This window comes from Micromesistius poutassou, assembly GCF_964030765.1.
Source record: "Micromesistius poutassou genome assembly, chromosome: 5".
Taxonomy (NCBI): domain Eukaryota; kingdom Metazoa; phylum Chordata; class Actinopteri; order Gadiformes; family Gadidae; genus Micromesistius; species Micromesistius poutassou.
The window spans coordinates 22,097,924-22,117,654 of NC_140275.1; the positions used below are offsets into that span (position 1 = coordinate 22,097,924).

General features: G+C 43.7%; 1 protein-coding gene across 1 annotated transcript; it reads right to left on the reverse strand.

Moving 5' to 3' along the window:
- Positions 1–3,814: 3,814 nt before the first annotated feature.
- Positions 3,815–14,520, reverse strand: slc6a4b (solute carrier family 6 member 4b; the record flags this gene model as incomplete). The annotated part of the gene is made up of 13 exons (XM_084468235.1): positions 3,815–3,895; positions 4,953–5,120; positions 6,652–6,752; positions 6,911–7,010; positions 7,542–7,673; positions 8,469–8,581; positions 9,594–9,721; positions 10,480–10,583; positions 11,964–12,098; positions 12,418–12,556; positions 13,028–13,247; positions 13,605–13,739; positions 14,310–14,520. 13 exons carry the CDS (start codon positions 14,518–14,520, stop codon positions 3,815–3,817), a joined length of 1,767 nt encoding a protein of 588 aa, XP_084324361.1.
- Between the last annotated feature and the right edge of the window lie 5,211 nt (positions 14,521–19,731).

A 19,731-nucleotide genomic window follows, 5' to 3' on the forward strand; every position in this document is an offset into this window, starting at 1 on the left:
GCTTCCGTGGTCTCCTCTGGGTCCTAGAGCTGTCAGGGTACCATTCAACAGTGGTGGGTAGAGTACTGAAAATCTATACTCAAATACTGTAACAGTACAATTACTTCCTTCAAAATGTACTTGAGTAAAAGTAAATATTCCAATTGGAAAACCTACTTGAGTAAGAGTAAAAAAAGTACTTTTTTTACTCAAATTACTCAAATTACATAATATCATGTGTGAGTGAGTGAGTGAGTGAGTGGGAGAAAGAGATGAACTCTTGGTAGAATTCTAAATCAAATATTTACTTGAGTAAGAGTAAAATTACAGACTTAAAAAAGGAACGTGAAAAGTACTCGTTACCCGAAAAAAGTGTAAAGCGTTGCTACCCACCACTGCCATTCATGCTTTATATAGGCTGTATGGGTTGGTGCTAAGATGGACAGCATTTTGTCATGCAGGCTCCAAGTAGTGGAAAGCATCAGATGTGGATATTTTAGCATAATTTGCCAAATGCATAGCATAGTGTGTGTGCGTGTGTGTGTTGCTTTATTAGAAAAGCTATATGGCTCTCCATAGCATATTCCCATATGCAGAAATGTCAAAGAGCACTTAAGCATAGATATAAAGGTCAATGTCCTTGGGGTTATCTCTTTACTCCTGTGTGACTAATGTATTTGGCCTTTATCTTCTGGATATATACGGTTCTGATTCCACATCAAATGCATACCGTTAGAAACACCTGTAAGTGTGAGTTAGCTTGGAACAATTCCTCTCTGCTTTTGTCGTTGTCCTGAAGTTGAAATGGTTAATTGTGGTATGAATTCATATTTAGGCTATGTATTATGAAGGTCTCAGTTCAATTCTACTGTCAAGTTACTTTTATGTTTTAAATATTACGAATTAGGAGGGAAAAATAAATGTATATATTTTTTTCTATATGTATAATATATATTTACACTCCACTGACATTAAACTATGATTATTATTAATATTAACATATTGTAGAATTTCTTTGCACTGTTTTATGAACAAAAACAAAAATGGTACAGGACCATATCTATTTTGTTCTATCAAATGAAATCCCCACATATCTATGCAGCTGATAATTTCCTCGCATCATAGCTGTTGTGTGAGAGAACACACATCACAGCATCTGTGTGTGTGTGCGTGCACATGCACGTGCGTGTGCCCATGTATGTGTGTGTCTGTGTGTTTGAAAACACCTCAGCTGTAACATGTATGTCGCGTGGGCCTTTGATCAGTGCTTTCCTCAGCTAGGAGACGAGCTAGACTCTAGTGTGCTCTAACTAGTGTGTTCTTATTGATATTCCACATTGTTAAGAGGACCTTCCAACCAAACCTGTGTGAATAACTGCAGGCCAAACGGTCACAACATTAGTGTGTGTGTGTGTGTGTGTGTGTGTGAGTGTGTGTGCAACACAAAGAGGAGGGCAACCTGTTTAATAAAACATTTTATTAAAAGCATTTGAAGGTGAAAGCCGTTCTCTCTGCCTGTATGGAGATGAATTCTGGGTCTTGCAAATCAGCCTGTTAATTAAAATAGCCCATTGAGATGAAAACATCAAGCTTCCAACGACACAAGCCTAACACGACAGGAGATGAAAACACGCATTCGATGCATCCCCTGTCATCGCATGATGGTGCAAAAGACTTATTATTATGCCATAGTTTCTCACTTTTAGCTAAACCTTAAAAATACCTTTAAGTAAAGTCAACAAGATCAGACAACATTAGCTGTACACCGTCAATTATCTTTTTTTTGTGTGTGCGGCTTTTGACTTAAACGTATACATGTGATGTTTTAAGCTTGCATGTTAATGAGATTTAATTCCGAATAGAGCGTGTGCACACACACACAAACACACATTTCATATGATTTCTATTCATTATACAATAAATAAGATCACCTAACAAGAGGCATGTTATTGTCCAACTCCTGTCACCTAAACACATGTTTTACAATATTAAATGTAACATTTATCTACAAACATGTTTGAACAGTCTTTCTTAGATCAGAATATTTAGATAAAATATTTTTTCTTTGGAGAGTCACAATATCAATACAACATTTACATTGTATGTACAAATAACAGATTTAAGGCAGAGAAGGCAACAGAAGTTAGCCGGAGGTGTCAGACAAAGATCTGTCATCTGTTTCAAAGTGGTTGGAGGTGCGGATGGAACTGCAGCTGTAACGGGCATGGAGCGTGACGGGTCACTACTGTGACTAGTGTTCTCAGAGTGGAGACCCTGTTCACGTGGAGCATCGTCCTCCACAGAGGGGATACGGTAACGTTTGAACTGACCTTCTCTGTCTGAACGCGGCTGCTTTCTTCATTAAAAACATTTGGCGGGAAAAAAATACTGTATTTTGAATCCACAGAGTGCGTTAACCTACGTACATTTACAGGTTTATCATTGAGTATTTAATATAAATCTGTCATACACGGTGTCTACTTAAGCCATATCTGCAAAACCCTTTAGTCACAAACAAATCTATAGTGTCAAACATATGACGCACAGCAAACACCAGTTTGTCCTGTCACAAAAACAAAATGCTGTAAGACGGTTTTAATTGAACAGCTGACCAGAAGGGAAACTATTGATTACTATATTGACAAAATATTAGTGACAGATTTAAGAGACATTTAAGTCACACGAATTAACATGCAAAACACACACCCCACCATCAGTATAGAGATGTCATTAGGTCTCGTCCCTCCCAAACCTTGTTTCAATGCTTTACTTGTTGAACAGGACAGAACTGACTTCAATGAATATTTTTAGTTTGTTGTCGTTTTTCCTAAATCACTAGAATAGAACGGACTGACTGTCGCTGAACCTGAGCATGCACAGTATGTATTCAGATCTGATACCAGACACTTAGATTCATTGTTTGGGTTGTACATAGCACAGTCAAAGCACAACAGCATAATGCAATAGGATTATACTTTTTTAACTCAGGTGTAACCTCTTCAGGATGCAGTCCCCATGCAATTGAAAACCCATAACTTTCTGAGCCAAACCATTCCTATTAATAGTGGGCTCTATGGTCACTGTGCATAGCTGGATCCTGATAATGAAGGGGCTTCAGAACATCCACAGCTACCTGCTAAACGGTATGGATACAGCTACCTGCTAGAGCTATGGATACAGCTACCTGCTAAACGGTATGGATACAGCTACCTGCTAGAGCTATGGATTCAGCTACCTGCTAAACGGTTTGGATACAGCTACCTGCTAAACGGTTTGGATACAGCTACCTGCTAGAGCTATGGATTCAGCTACCTGCTAGAGCTATGGTTACAGCTACCTGCTAGAGCTATGGATACAGCTACCTGCTAGAGCTATGGTTACAGCTACCTGCTAGAGCTATGGTTACAGCTACCTGCTAAACGGTATGGATACAGCTACCTGCTAGAGCTATGGATACAGCTACCAACTAGAGCTATGGATACAGCTACCTGCTATATGGTATGGATACAGCTACCTGCTATACAGTATGGATACAGCTACCTGCTATATGGTATGGATACAGCTACCTGCTATACAGTATGGATACAGCTACCTGCTAAACTGTGTCTCTGCATCAATCAAAATGACAAACCGCTATTTTCCCGCAACCGCCAGCTAAGAATGTCAACAACAGTCGAGCATTGCATTCATCCTGAGTGTCTCTATAGACAAAAATACAATTAAGGATTGGGACTTTTGATGGTTGATCAGCTAAATGATACACATGTAATACACATGTCCAAGACTGTGTTGAGTTGAAAAAGATGAAAAGGGTTCAGCCGTTCTCCTGCTGTGACTACGGTATGTTGGCCATGTTGAGGGCGTCTCTGTTGAGTTCAGCGATGGTTCTCTCTGGTCTCAGACACACTGCCAGGCGCTGTGGATTAGGAGAGCATATAGTAGTAATAGTAAAGACAACAACGCCAACAATGGACACATTACAGACAATAAGCCATTCAAACATGAAGACCATAATAACCATACATGAGGGGCTTAGGGAAAGAGACCCTGAATGGCTTATTATGGCTCTAAAACAATCAAGATATCATTTTATGGTATTTAGAGTCACGGCTAACAAGAGACAAGTGAGATCTCTAGAATATACCAGTCGAATCAAGAAAATCGCATCTGTGAAAAACATGATGAGGCCCAGAGTCTGAGTATTCCTTCAGGGCCCCAGGCCCGACCTATTGGAGTTTAGGAGCCTGAATGTACGCCCCAAGAAACCCACTGGAGGTCCTCAAACGGGGGGAGCTGGGGGTCTCGCAGGACGGATTGGGCTTTACTTATAGTTTGTGTTTGATCCTGCCAGCCTGGTTCCACGTGTTGCTCAGGGTGTTTTTGTGGACAACAGATTGTGACTGTTTCAATGGCTATGCAGCACTTGACTTGAGAACGAGCAAAATGTGATGATTACAAGTGTTGGTGTTTGCTGTGTTGAACCGATGCTAAATGGACTGTAATATTAATGTGCCCTCCTCACTGGGAACACTCAAAGCGCTTTACAATTACTGCCAGTCACATTAACCCACACACACACCAGTTAGTGGGTGTCTTGCTTCAGGGAAACTAGGACAGTTTCTCCTTGCAGAAAACCTACCGAAGAATTTAACCTCCATTGAACTCCAGTCACAGTTTTTCTGTTCCATTACATCACATTACTACTACTCTACAACTACTGTTTTTCAGTAGAACAGTATTTTATTGTATTACTGCCATGTACTTTCTACTGTGACATAATTTCCTGCCTGGGAAAAATAAAGTGTGTTATCTTATAGTGTCTAAAGGTTCTTCCACACTGCCTCGTCCAACACCAGCCTTAGGCCAGTGTGCCTGGCCGCTAGTTGGTTGTTGGCAAATCATTGTTGATCTGCCATCTTCAACCAGGGTTCTATAGTTGGGTTTTCGTGTTTGTCTAGCATGGACCTACACACCTGTTTGAGCGAGCCGGGGGTCCACACCAGCTTGTAGACCATGTAGATGGGAATCCACATGAAGGAGGAGAGCCCCACCATGTAACCCACCATGATGCTCCAGTCTGGGTACTCGTACTCAAACAGAGTGAGTGGTTGGGGCCTTACCAGGGAGCTCACTATTATATACTGGAGACAGAGACAGAGCACGTTGATTACTCACTGCACAACCGGTATGCAGCCTCACCCAGCCCCAGAGCCCAGGCCACCTGACTCGGTGCCCAGGTGAGGCTGCTTAAACCAGCCGTCACCAAACACTCAAGGAGATCTCCTGCATGGCGGTATGGACCACCTGCTTCATGTACTGTTGTTTTTAAACTTTACCCTGGAAATCCAGAGTTCTCGCGAGAGCACAATTTGAATATGCTCAGTGAGTCACTCTGGGAATGAGCAATATACTCACTCCCCGATTCCCCTGGCCCAGAACATTAAACAATCACATCGGCGTACCTGATATAGGTGGGCTAAAAGCTTTGCTGTTTTACCGACCAGATACGGTAAGAGTCTTATCTATTGGTTAGCTCCGCTGGTCTGGATACGTCACCCCTTGCATTCTTCTGATTGGTCGTAGTGTTATCCAATTGCGTGCAGGGATATTTTCAAATGCATGCTTGGTTCCGCCCCTTGAGTTGGGCCATTTTCATTACTCGTTGCCAGACCCTACAGCTTTGTAGATGTGGGTCTAGATTTCCAGGCTATTTAAACTCTACAATAAACCGGCTTTTAATACCACCACCCTGTTTCCTGTGTCTGGAGGAGCCCAGCAGAAGCCACCGCGGGGGCTCGTAGCACGATCACTGCCACACTGGCGCCCAACGGGGCCACTCCAGACCAGGATGGTACCCTGTCAGAGGACACGCTGGGTAGTACCCAGCACCAGCCCCTTCCCCAACAGCCCAATGGAGCTCAGTGGAGGACATGGGGTGCAGCGCAGCAACTGCCACAGGCAGACCCCTACAGGCTTCAGCCCTGGCCCAGCCACCCCTCTACCAGCGAGTACATCAGCCCAAAGGCCCTGTGGCCCTGGGAGAGGGTGGTGCTGTTTCTGGGCCCTCCGAGAAGCTCCCACCGCAGGCCAGCTGTAACGCCGCTACCGTCCCGCCCAGACAGCCCTGCAGCAGGGGGGAGCGGGCTTCGGCTGGGGATTTTTCCCAGCCTCAATTTGGCGTTGGGTGTATGTGGAGTGTGTGAGGTTAATGGCTGGTTTAAGCAGCCTCACCTGGCCCGGGACAGACGTTGTTAAACCAGTGATCACCACACACACTCAAGAAGACCTTTACATGGCATCATGGATCACCTGCTTCATGTAATGATGACTTGACAAACTCGACAATAAACCATTTTCAACGTAAAGCCATCCAGGCGGTGTGTAGCATGAACCTTGTTACGACTTTATAAAAATCTTTTGCCTCTAAAAATTAATTCATACAAAACATATGAGTCATTATTTGATGAATGTGTAGTGGGTATATAACTGATTATTTTACTTCTTATGTCTATTGGTTCCAAATCCATGAGGAATGAAACATGAAAACTCCTTGAGTGCTAGGCTGCCCCTCTAAAGGAGTTACCATTGCATAGCATGATCTCACGTACTGAATGATATGCTAATGTGATCCACTGCTCGGTTGAGTGGACCTCTGTGTTCCTGTGTTCTTACCGCCAGAAATGCTGGACTGATGACCACCCAGCACACCTTCCAGAACATTCCAGGAGCACTGCCCAACATGGACTTGATGTCGTTGCTGAAACGGTTGATACCTGAAAGAAAAATGAAAAAACATTTTGCAACTATTTAAATTGATGTAATTGCTTGAGTATTTACTTTGCTGTGTTGTTGTCAATGAGCGATTTCTTCTTCTTCATTATGAAGCAGTTATGAGCAGTGATGAGCAGTTATGAGATGAATTCCATCCTACCGTAGAACCAGGATACGGCGATGGCTTCCAGGAAGCCGACAGCGATGATGGAGGAGCCCACTCCAAATTCCTCCAGGAGCTTCACCACGTAGGCTCCACCCTTCAACACACAGGGCCATGTTCCAATGGGTCACTTGTTCCCTCATTCCCTTTCCCCTACATAGCCAACACTATATAGTGCACTACTTAGGGAAGACGCCAGGCAGGGAATTTGGACGCTAATTATGCACCGTCATTCCATCAAGGTGACTTGTATAAACACGCTGACACGTTGTAAGTCACTCTGTGGCAACTCATTTGCATAAAGAACCAGTGTGCACTCGCCCATCGCTATTGGATGATTCCAATGTTAATGAAAATCGCTATGCATGGTGGGATATCGTGCATCAGTTGTACTATTCTTTAATAGTGCATTTTGGTTATAAAGTAGTCCCAAGTAGTGATAGGGCCTAAATAGTGCACTTTATATGTCCAGCAGACCCATTCCAACCCGTCCAGTGATTCAGAGAGCAATATTAGCATCATGAAACACAAGCAGAAAAACTCTCTGAAGTTACAACACTTCCAATATAAAAGACACTGTAAAATGTTAAGATTTTAACCCAAGCTGTAAGAAAATGAGCTCACTTACATGTGTGAGTGTACTTAGCGAGCCCAGAAAGCACACGATGACCAGTAGCAGAACGAAGAGTTCCCGTCTGTGAGCGAACGTGTCAGGGTATTCGTCCAGGACAGCTGTGATGATGGCTTCCAGCCCGCCAAACTGAAACCACAGCAACAAACAAAACACCACCATACAATGAACGTTCAATCGTTCATAAACACTGGTATGTCCCACGATTTAACTGTGGGATTAACTGACCTAATTAGTAGTAGTAGTGACTTAAAGGTGCTGTAGTTAGGATTTAAGAGCTATTGTTTGAGGACACTGTGAAACTATCTAACTCTGGTCGCCAATCTCCCTTTTTGACTGACCCCGGCTCATTTCTGACCAATCAGGGCACTTCACTGGTGCGTGAAATACAACACTTCAAATACAACAATGGCGGAGAGAGGAGGGAGCAGAGAGGGAGGGGATTTTATTTGGGTGGTTTATTTCTTGCTCTCTTCAGCTCTATTTACAACTCTCGAATCGTGTAGCCCTAATCACAATAAAGAGAATTTAATTTAAATAGCTCTTAAAACCATCTGAATAACGTCCAACAACATTAAAGACAGGTGGCGTGAGTGGGCGGGGTTTGGGGAGTGTCGATAGTATGATTCTTAAACAAACTCGTAAACAAAGAGAGATACAGGATGGCCAGCCTATTTAATTTGTTAAAGGATGTTATTTATTGATAGAATGATTGAAATCCCTATCAATCAGCATTGACTATGGATATTTCCAGGATATTTAAGAGCTACTTGAAATGTTACACATTGCGACTGCAACAAACCAACTAATATCAACTGATCAATAATATCGAAGAACGGTTTACTACTGTAGATACTGGGAAGAGACTCTGTTCTTAACCATTAGATATTATGAGTTAAGTGTCTTTAGATTCGTTATTCCTACCGTGCTGTCGAGGCCTAGCGTGATCATCATCACAAAAAAGATGATGGCGAAAAAGGTGGAGCCCCTCATATTGGCGATGGCCTCTGGGTAGGTGATGAACAGTAGACTGGGGCCTGAGCAGGGGAGGAAATTTAGTTGTTGAAGAGGAAATTGCACAGCAGGGACAGCGCCATCTCTGGTGGAACGTGGGGAACCACTCATTCTCATTGCTTCAAGTGACTTCACCTAGAAACAACGACATCTCATAACTGATGACGTCCCTTCAAAAACAGTATTTGGTGCGGCCAGTGTGATTTGATTTGATAGTTTAGTTGACGGTGGTCGAGGATCGGTGGTCTACCCTAGGCGAATGGGAACATTCGGGGGGTACATACACGAAGATTCTACTGTCCGATTATGTGCGTTTCCTCTGAAAACTCGCCAAATCTCATAGACTCACGTAGACGGGGATAAGGTCGGCAACGTTATTTGTAACTTCTGGATCGGCACCTCTGTAATGAACAGCATCGTAATTTATACTTTAAACGTCTCAAGCCTGCAGTTTGTAGATTAGACAAAAGGACTTGTTGCCCTGGTAATTAATTAAGCCACTTAGAATTACAAGGAAGAAAAACCTTGTTTTATGTCTGATTGTCAACATTTTAATCCAGATACCTGCGTCATTCGTTAGGAGGAATGGGCCGTTTGCTCTTTCCATTTGTTGCTACGGTAACCAACGGTCTCCGTCTCAGTCCCCCCCGACCTGCGCGAGTCGGACCCCATCATATCAAAGTCTTTGCCCACCTAACTCCACGGGGTGCAGCAGAAATGTGTGTCTTGAGCCCCCCACAGTACACGGCCCCCCCTCTCCCCAGCCTCCTCCCCTTGGGTCGGCAGACTCCTCATCGGGGGGGTGGTGGGTACAAGCCTTTGCTGAGGTACCATGTACACATACAGCAATGTGGAATTTGACCAGAAAAAATATAGATGTATAACATCGTTTTTAAAAAACTATGTTTTTTAAATTTCATACCTAAAAATTTTAGGTATGAAAACAATGTCCAGACCCTAGTGTGGCCACTAGGGTCTGGACGGGCTGGTTATTGTGATACGGGTTGAGGTTTGTGTTGAGTGTGAGCCGCTCACCCTTGTCCCTGGCCACATCCGCCACCTCCATGTTCCTCATCTCCGCCATGTGGCCCAACACGGTGAATATGACGAAGCCTGACACCAGGCTGGTCAGGCAGTTCACCAGGCTGGTTACTATGGCGTCACTGGGGCAGGTAGCACGCGGTCGTTACGTCATACTAGTGTCAACATCCAGTCAATACACTGCAACATGTTGAGAGACACTATTTCTATTTTATACTACTACTATTTTATAGTAGTGGTGAACACAGCGGTAGCCAGCAGTACCTACATAGCATCCATTAACTTGATGAGCTACACCTGTTGCGTCCACACTATTACACTTCTATGTTAATTAGTCATCACTTAGGATTAGGACTCCTTGCTGATTGCTGCTAATGTCTGAGAACTTTGACAATACACATTACACATTAAAATTAGGGCTGGGCAAGTTAACGCGTTAATTACTCGTTAACGCAATCTTTTTTTTTTTACTTTAACGCGATTAATACAAATTGACACGTTAACGCACAATGTTGATCATTCCCAAATCTGTTGGTTTACAATTGTACTAATTAACTGCCTGTTCACAATTCCCAAACCTGTGGTGTTCCGTACGTTTCATATTCAACCCACACTGAGTGAGTCAATAAAACTCCCTCAAGATCACAAGGTCTTTTTGCTTATGAAGTATATTTGGTATCAATGATAATGTGTCATTCCATTTGATAATCTCATTTAACTTCAACTGGAGTGGATTTAAAAGAGAATTTGTGTGTGATTAATCGCAAGTTAACTCAATTAACTCAATACTAGTGATTAAAACTTTTAATCGTTGCCCAGCCCTAAATAAAATACATGATAACTTGTCAATAGTAATCATGTAAGCTGGCAGAAGCCTTACCGATAGCAGTTGTTAGTGAAAGGGTTGTAGCTGGAGAGGGCGAGAAGCACTCCGAACCCCGGACCGAGGGAGAAGAATATCTGAGCTGCAGCATCCACCCACACCTGCACACACACAAACTGTTACTACCCCGTAGCCACACACACACAACACACATGTTACTGCACACCTTAACCGCTCACGCACTCACAACACATGTTATTACACACCTTAGCCACCCACACCCACACAAATAACACACACGCTACTACAGACGTAACCCACCCACACACATCTAACTACACACCTTAACCATGCATACACTCATCACACACACCTTACCCACCTACACAGAACACAGAGACTTTAACAGCAGAATGAAATAGAATACATTTGTTTCAAAGTGCAGAACATGAGATAAATATAGTATACCTGAATATGACATTACAACAATAAAGACTGAAGATAAGATAAGATAAAAATAAGATAAGATAAAAATTCAGTGAACATTTAGACGTACATTTTATGACGCTCTTGCCGCTACATCAAATAACTGTCTCCAGAAACCTCAGTATCGAACTTAACATAGTTTGTACTAAATCTAAAATAACTATAATTTGAATATTGTATTGCTAATCAATAACAATTAATAATAAATAATACAAATTATAATACTTTATTAAAATAAAAATATATACAGTATATTTTTCAACTCTCATCTTAACCCGGTGTTGTATTTGAACATATAGCCTGTGAGCTGAGCAGCCCTAGAACAGAGACTCCAGGGCCGCGTAGCCAGCTGTACACAGATCTAAAGAGGGGAGGAGGAGGGACCAGGGGATATGTGCTGCGGGGGGTGTGGCGGGGGGGGCCTTTGTTAATAGAGAAAAAAAATCTAAAGTAATTATGCATCTTATTATCCTGTTCTGTGGCTTATTTATGCATCTCATCTCGTCTCATCTCATCTATATTCCCTGAGTCCCCAGCGGGGCTGGAAACACCTCTCTGCGAGCAGCCTGCTCCCTGCGCCTCCTCGCTGGGTTTACTCTACCAGCGAGGATCGACGTTGATGTGCACTTAGCGTGGTCTAAGCATTGAAAGAAAGCACTGATTAATACACTGCATCAAAATGTTAAACTGCCGTAATGGTTCTGCTGTCATGTGCTCCAAAACACAGCGATACAAACTCCGGTTTGGCTGCAAACGATCGGATGATACCTCCAACCCAATCTCTGCGTCTGCGGGTGTAGTTTCTCATCGTGCATCTAAAGCACCGCCCCTCAACGCGCCTCGGGAGATCCCGGGAGCACCGTGAACTGTACCGTAAATCAAAAACAACTAACGCGCGCACCCCTTTTATCCTCCCTGGATTTATATTCATAGCCTGTGAGTCGCTGTGTCGCCCACCACCGCCTGACCCCGGCATACTGGTCACTGTGTCAGCCGGAAGCAGCTTCTCCCAGCGGGCGGTGATGGTGGTGGGGGGGGGGGAGGGGGAGACTCACGCTGGTCTCCAGCAGCTTGCTCCACTGGGGCTTCAGGTAGAAGACCACGCCCCTCCAGGCGCCCGGCAGTGTGGCCCCGCGGACCAGCAGGATCAGGAGCACCACGTAGGGCAGTGTGGCTGTCACCCACACCACCTGGGGGCCGCCCAGCAGGGGGGGGCCAGGGGGGGGCGGAGAGGGAGACATGGAGGATCAGGTCATATTGAAGCCTGTGTGTCCCACCATGTGCCTTGATTTCATCAAGCTGGCTCCATGGGGGGGGGGGGGGGGCGTCCGTTCAAACCAGTTCAACACCCCCCCCTCACAACTCAGCAGCTGACCCCTGTGAGAGGTCAACTGGTGAGGGTTCCCGACCCAAAACTTGAGAATTCTATTATAATATATCATAATTCTAAACATAGTTGGGGTAGTTAGAGTTAGGGTTTGTGTTGGCACTGATCATCAAGTGCCTGACCTTCCCCGACGTTTTCACGCCCTTCCAGAGGCTGAAGTACACGATGGTGAAGATGAGGAAGAGGCAGAGCATGAGCTGCCAGCGAACACCGCCCACATCACGCAGACCGTCCGCCCGGTGGATCTCCAGAACGTTCCTCCTGTCGGGGGGGAACCAAACCAGACATGTTAGCAGACCGGAGGCTGAAGAACCAGACCCCGTTTGAGACGTATTCTTTGCAGCTCTGCCGACGGCTTAGCTAGCAGGACTATGATTGAAGACACAACACTGTCACGTACGCCCAACTGCTGAATCCTGGTCTGATGCACCTCGTTAGTCGTCATAGCAACCTAATCATGAGGTTGAAGTCCTTCCCTCAATAAATCCATCCAAGGACCAAAGAAACTTCATGCTGACAATGAACTCATCATCTGTGAATGAACTGGCCAATGGTGAAGCTTGTTCCCTAAACACATTACGGATCTTTGATTTGGCGTAATCAATAATGCATAAAACAATCTGAATCATAAGGGGTTAAAACATGAACATCCTGGTCAAGGAATCAGTTCACACACACACACACACACACACACACACACACACACACACACACACACACACATCCACTTACGTGTAGAATTCCTCTGCGGGGGATTTGGAGGAGTTGGTCCATGTGACGTTGTCTCGGCCAAAGTAGTTGGTGCAGTCCGGGGTGTTCCATGCGTTGTCACAGTTGGTCCAGGGCAGGGTGGTGGAGAAGGAGGAGTAGAAGTAGAAGAGGGCCCAGGCGATGATGGTGTTGTAGTAGAAGGACACGTACAATGCAATGATGCAGATGGAGTACCCGATTCCTGACAACGACACACGTTTCATTTGGTCGTCAAGTGCTACTGCTGCTTTCTCTTCTTTCTTTCATGTAGGCCTAGCATATTATATACATTGGTTCGCATTTTTGGCTGGGGGTGTTTCCCCCGATAAATATGATCGACATTCTCCCTAGAAATTTAGACTGAACATTAAATTGATATATATATAATGATTAAAAAATGTATGCATTTTAAGTACATTTGGCAATGACACAGGCCTATATATTTTTGCAAAATATGAAGATGGGAAATATACTACAAAACTTGAAGATTTTGATTTTTTTCTACGATTTTTTTGATATTCTGAATGACAATAAGGGACATCGATCTTCGAGCTCTTACCTTTAAAAATCGGACAGATGTGTTTCCATATGGATATGGCGCCAGTTCTGTGGAACTGTCCTAGCGCGAGCTCCATGTAGAAGAGCGGGACGCCCCCGAAGATGGCCATCAGGATGTACGGAATAAGGAAAGCACCTGTAGGAGAGGAAGTTCTGCACCTCGACATGACTACATTTATTATGCATACATTGTATCCGATTGCAATTATTTCGATAAGTAGGCTGTATAGCTCTATATAGACCTGAAAGTTTAGTCTCTGCAATTTAACATAATCTGGCCAATTTTTATTTCTTCATGTGTTTATTTAGTTCGTTTCATTGTCACATAGGCCAAGACAGACACGGTAAGCCTATTTGTTTTCTTGTTCTACATTCCACACCCTGCAGAATGATTGATTCACTTGATTGATACACTTTTAATTTGTGTTTATTGTAATAACTGTTTTTTTGTTTTGTAAGAACGTTTTAGTAGTGCAAAGAAGGTGCGCATTTATATAGCAATACATCTGTAGGCTTTAATAAAATATTTAAATAGCTAAATCTAAGGTAAAAATGGAATTGGATAGGCCTTTATATAGGCCAATCATATCGGCCTCGGCCCTGATAGCCCTATAAACCAAATCAACAGTTTAAAATGAAATAGCCTTACAAATTGACACGAAAGGTCAACTGAACGGTCTGTTTGGGCATCTGTTGAATCTCTTACCGCCACCATTTTGATAACAAATGTATGGAAATCTCCAGACGTTCCCCAGGTCCACAGCAAAGCCAATGACAGATAAGAGAAAATCCATCTTTTTGCTCCATTTGTCTCGAGAGTCCGTCTGGGTCATGACCGGCACCGGAGCGGAGTTGGTGTTGGTGTACCCGGGTTTGGGTGACCCGTGGGCCGCCGCTGTTGATTCCTGTCCTGGCATGGCTGGGCGCACTGTGAACCAGTCCACTGCCTGTGTGAAGTTAGAAATACTGCCGGCTTCAAAGGGAAAGAGATTGTTTGTAAACCGGTGAGCGCTCGGAGTGGGAGGAGCTGGGGAGAGAGGTATGGATGCTGCGACCACTTGAGTTACCTTGAAGCTGAGAGGAGGAACACTATTAAGGCGTCTCACCCTGGAAGGATCACGTTGCGGCAGGACGCATTATTCACTCGGGTTCAAAAAGCCTTTGGGTAGCGGTTGCACGGTCCAAATCAATTGTGTTTGGACCAGGGACAATATCAATTCCATTATGGCTCTACATATAAACCTACTTTTTGAAATAATTCTCCTCATCTTTCGGTCAGACCGTTGACTGCAACTTGTGTCCTAACCTCAGCCATTCGTTGGTCTACCGAACAGGACTTACGATGGTCGGAGCAGAATCCAAACGCTGCGTCCGTCAACCAAAGCTTTTCTTGCCACAATACTTTCATCAACATTTTAACTAAAGCATCAATTCTAGTGTCATAGCAGCAAATGGCCACTGGACCAACCATAGTTATCTAACCCAACCTTTCTATATTTTAAAGTTTTAAAGTGTCAAATTATTTGAGAGTAGGCTATCTTAGCAAAAAACAAAGACAATCAGCAAGGCCCTTTATTTTTTTTATGGTAATGAGCACGTGAACACTTTACATCGTTCTCATTGTCAGAGTGGGACGATCCCTAGTTGGAGTTCAGGGTCTGATGAAGCAGTCAGGAGCTCATGTTGAGCTAAACGCTAGCAACATGCGCTCCTGAGACATCTTGACTTCCTGATGTCATGTTAATGTAGTTGGGTGAACTCGTTAGGATAACCCAATAAAATTACTTTGTAATCAAATCCATCGCTTTTAGGACACTGGGCCGCTATAAAAGAACAACTGGAAGGGGAGGCTGAATCACACGGTCCAACATGTGGGAGAGTGAAATGAAATGAGGTTAGCTTAGAAAATGGATTTGACAACAAGATGGGACTTGGGGCATCCAGCAGCCAGCACTACAGAGTTGTTGCTTCTTAAAGCCATAATGTCACTGGCCTGTCCACAGTGTCACCTTTAATTGGCTTCACGGGTCCTTTTGTATTATTTAATCAAAGAGAGCAACACATCTGTATGCTGATGCTTCATAAACATCCACCATTGTCATTTGAGCTCACATCGTCGGCCTTAGCGTACGTGTTTTGTTAATGGTTATTACAAGTCTTTCCAGAGTTCAGATTCCTTCTTCAAGACTAACCAATCAGCCATGAGTGGGAAACCAAAGGTACCACAGCCAGGGACCGGGGGGCCCCTGAGGGCCCCAACCATAACAACCCATCCTTTAATATGCCATGTTGGCGTTCGCATACACTCCTGTCAATCTGCATCGCCACACATGGGCCGATGAACATCAGAATGACAGCACATGTTCCCACATTCCCTTGTAGCCATTTAGAGACATGTCGACTCCAATCACACATGGAGCTGTGCGTAGCGGGCAGGCAGAGTGCTGCAGCCCCACATCGGGCAGACAACCCCCTCACACACACTAGACATGGATATGACAGCAGCAACATTTATTCGGTTGATTATTTGGCCATCAGGTTTTGGTTGGGATTGAGCTTTGTGGGTCTTTTTTACCTTCTTTCTTTGGGTGGGCTGGAGAGGAAAACTATTGAGTGAAGGGGTCTTTCCTGCATTGCTATAATAAGCATTATTTATTTCTCGTCTTCCCTGGAAGACGAGATATTATATCTCAATGGGACCTTCCTGGATAAATAAAGGTCAAATCAATTTCAGCTTTTTTATTAATGCCTTGGGACTAGGCGCTGGGCTCAGGGTGAGGGTTGGCACAGTGAGGCTTATCACATGTCTTTATGGACACTTCATGTACAGCTGAAGGTGAGGATAGAGTCACAGGTAAGGTTATACTCATCCTTATTAAACTTCCCTGCCTGCACTGGTTTCTCTGGGCTGGAGGTCACCTGTTGATGTCTCCATGTCGCCTCGTTTCAGAACCATCCAGCCAACAGACCTGTCTCCTGCTGGACTGAGTGCATAGGTCGGCACATCATGGTGGAGGTTTCTCCCTCAGAGAAAAGGTTGTGAGAAGCTCACAAAATGGCCACTGAGGCAGAAGTCCTGTCATTTGAAGTCCCATTACATCATCTCATCGTAGACTGAGTCACGACAGGGGGGAATCCCAGGATCAAAAGCACATTAGTAAAAATCAATATGCATAACGAGGTGCCCTTCATGTATCTCCTGCTCCTTTGTAACACAAGGAGCAAAACACAAAATCGGATTTAACAGATGTTCTGCCACCATAAGTTCAAGAAGAACTAGTAACAAACTGTTAGGGTAAGCTAACCTGTAGAGTTACCTATACAGAAGTACCTCCAAGTACACACCCAGTGACCCTGGTCTAAATACAAACTATACATACAAGCCAATACAATAATACAAGCCATGCTTGATATAAATGAGTTGTGTTAAATTAGTGTGACAGAGCCTTTCACTCAAAAGCAGATGGATGGCACTCAATTAATAGCTGCGGCACACAGCTTGGATTGTTCATGATATTTAGATATTGAAGACTTTGGGTAGTGGGCCTACAAGACATTCATAGAGCAGGACTCAAGACTAATTACAAAATCTGCCTATAATTTATTGAGTTGGTAGGCCTAGCTTATATTAAAACTAGAAACTGAATTTCCAAGACTTCATGATCATGTTCAGGTCAATATCAGAGTAAGTCAAAAATACAATTTGTTAACCTGGATCGAAATTAGGAATAAAGGGGAAATAAATGATATTGTTTGACATCAGGGGGCTTGGGTCTCCTGCTGCGCCTCGTCCTTTTCCACTCATGTCAGTCTTTGTTACCGGTCCATCCTTTCACTAGCTTATCTACCTGACAGGTTTGTGCTTCAAGCAGATCTCTGGTGCCCAAAGTCCACACACACACACACACACACACACACACACACACACACACACACACACACACACACACACACACACACACACACACACACACACACACACACACGCTTGCGCACGGGCACATCTACAAACACAAATACACACACTCACAAACCCACTCACACTATATCTACACACACTCCAACAACACCTTAGATATCTTATTTTTGTTTTCATGCAAGTTGACCTAGTTATCATTTAGCAAATTCTTAAACCATAAAGCTACATAAAACGTTATTTGTTACTTTCTATCATTATTGTAATTGTTATTGTTTAGATAACCTGTAGCCTTATCCATATGCTCAGATATGCACCATGAATGTGTTGGATTATATGCGCCTGCTGTATCATGTTTTGAGAATGGTTTCCTTTCTACAAGGCGTGGAGGTGCGCTCCTAGTTCGGTTGGTTTGACACTGGCTCCCCCTTCTGGACATTATAGTAAGGTCTGTCTTTGGTTTGAGAGCGTAAAGCAATGAAACGTTTTTATAGGCCAACAATAAGACTGAGTTTTTCCACATGTTAAGATCCGTAGATAATTCCTAACACATATTTAAGCATAGGATAATGTTCAAGTACAGGCCTACATGTGAGGCTTAAAGGTAATATACATTTCAATCGTCATTTTCGACCACAAGATGGCAGAAAAGGTTATGGGGGAAGAAAGTGTTCAATTACTGTTGACATATAGCTTAAATAGAGCATCTATCCTTTTTTGTTAAGAAGAATCATTCTAGTGACACTCCCAAAACCCCTCCCAAACACGACACCCAGTCAGCCAAGCTACGCTAGTTAGCGTCACACAGTTGCTGCAGTCAATCAACACTGTTACTAATTAGTTGACCTACTTAATGGTAGGGGTTCAATCCTACATATTGCGACTTTAAAGTTGCTGTACGTATGATTTAACAGCTTTTATTTGAGTTTGATTTGATGTTGTGTATGAAATGTGCCACACACACAGCGGCACTATACTAGGAAGCTTAACCCTATCTCGGACGCAGCCATCAACCTCAACCACTGCCCAGATGGAGTTCCACAAATCCACACACGCACGCACGCACGCACACACACACACACACACACACACACACACACACACACACACACACACACACACACCTTGGCATCAGTTTACCCTCTTGGTCTCTGTGTTGTTTCTCGAAAGGTGCTTTCACACCTAAGCTGTTCGATTCATTTTATTAATACCCTGAATCGTTTCCGCTGATAGTATTGTTTTGTTCAGGGTGGCCTGAACGCTCATTCACACACTGGTTTTTTTTCCAAACCAACGAGCTCTGGTCCGCTTGAAAACGAGGGCTCTCGTTTTCAATTTAGGTGAACTTTGGTTAGGTTCGCTTCAGGTTTGAACGTGATCCGACCCAACTATTTGAAACAAACCAAAAAGCAATGCATTGTAGGTTGCATCACTTTTGCATTAAACTGGCATACTAAGCAAGGTAGGCTAATCGTGAACTTTTAAAGATTAGAATGAGTCGAGGTCAGACGTGGTGCAATCAGGAGATGTAAGAAGTAGAAATGTAGATATGTAGATAAGTAGATATGAACGGAATACTATATAATACTATATAAATTTATCGTGAACGTTGCTTAAATGTTACACACATGTTACATTTCATTGTCACTTGCGTTTTGCATACATGGACGCAAGAAGCATTACACGCAGGCCATAGCTAGTGTTTTTAAATAACGGGCCTCTTACATCGTTTTTCAGTTTGTCCATGCAATCATTTGTGGTCTCGTGGTCAATCATAAAAATACTGAGGATTTTTAATTATTCTGTGAATGCTAAACGTTGGGCTATTTAGTAGTATTTGCTCCATTATTATAGTCCGTTAGCAAGAAAGCGTTTTGAGTTTCTGATTTTCTGTCCAATAGACGAAACGCCCCTTCTTTTAGGGGGCGTGTGTAGTAGCACTGTCCCTTTAATGGGCGTGTGTAGAAGTGATCGTTATTTCAGGGGCGTGTGTAGGAGCACTGTCGCTTTAAGGGGCGTGTGTAGGAGCACTGTCGCTTTAAGGGGCGTGTGTAGGAGCACTGTCGCTTTAAGGGGCGTGTGTAGGAGCACTGTCGCTTTAAGGGGCGTGTGTTAACGGGGGATCGCTGGTGCACCTTGTGGCGTTCCGCGAGCCAGCAGCAGATGCGACCAGTTGAACCTTCTGGTGGAAGTAGACTCCATGGTAACAGCG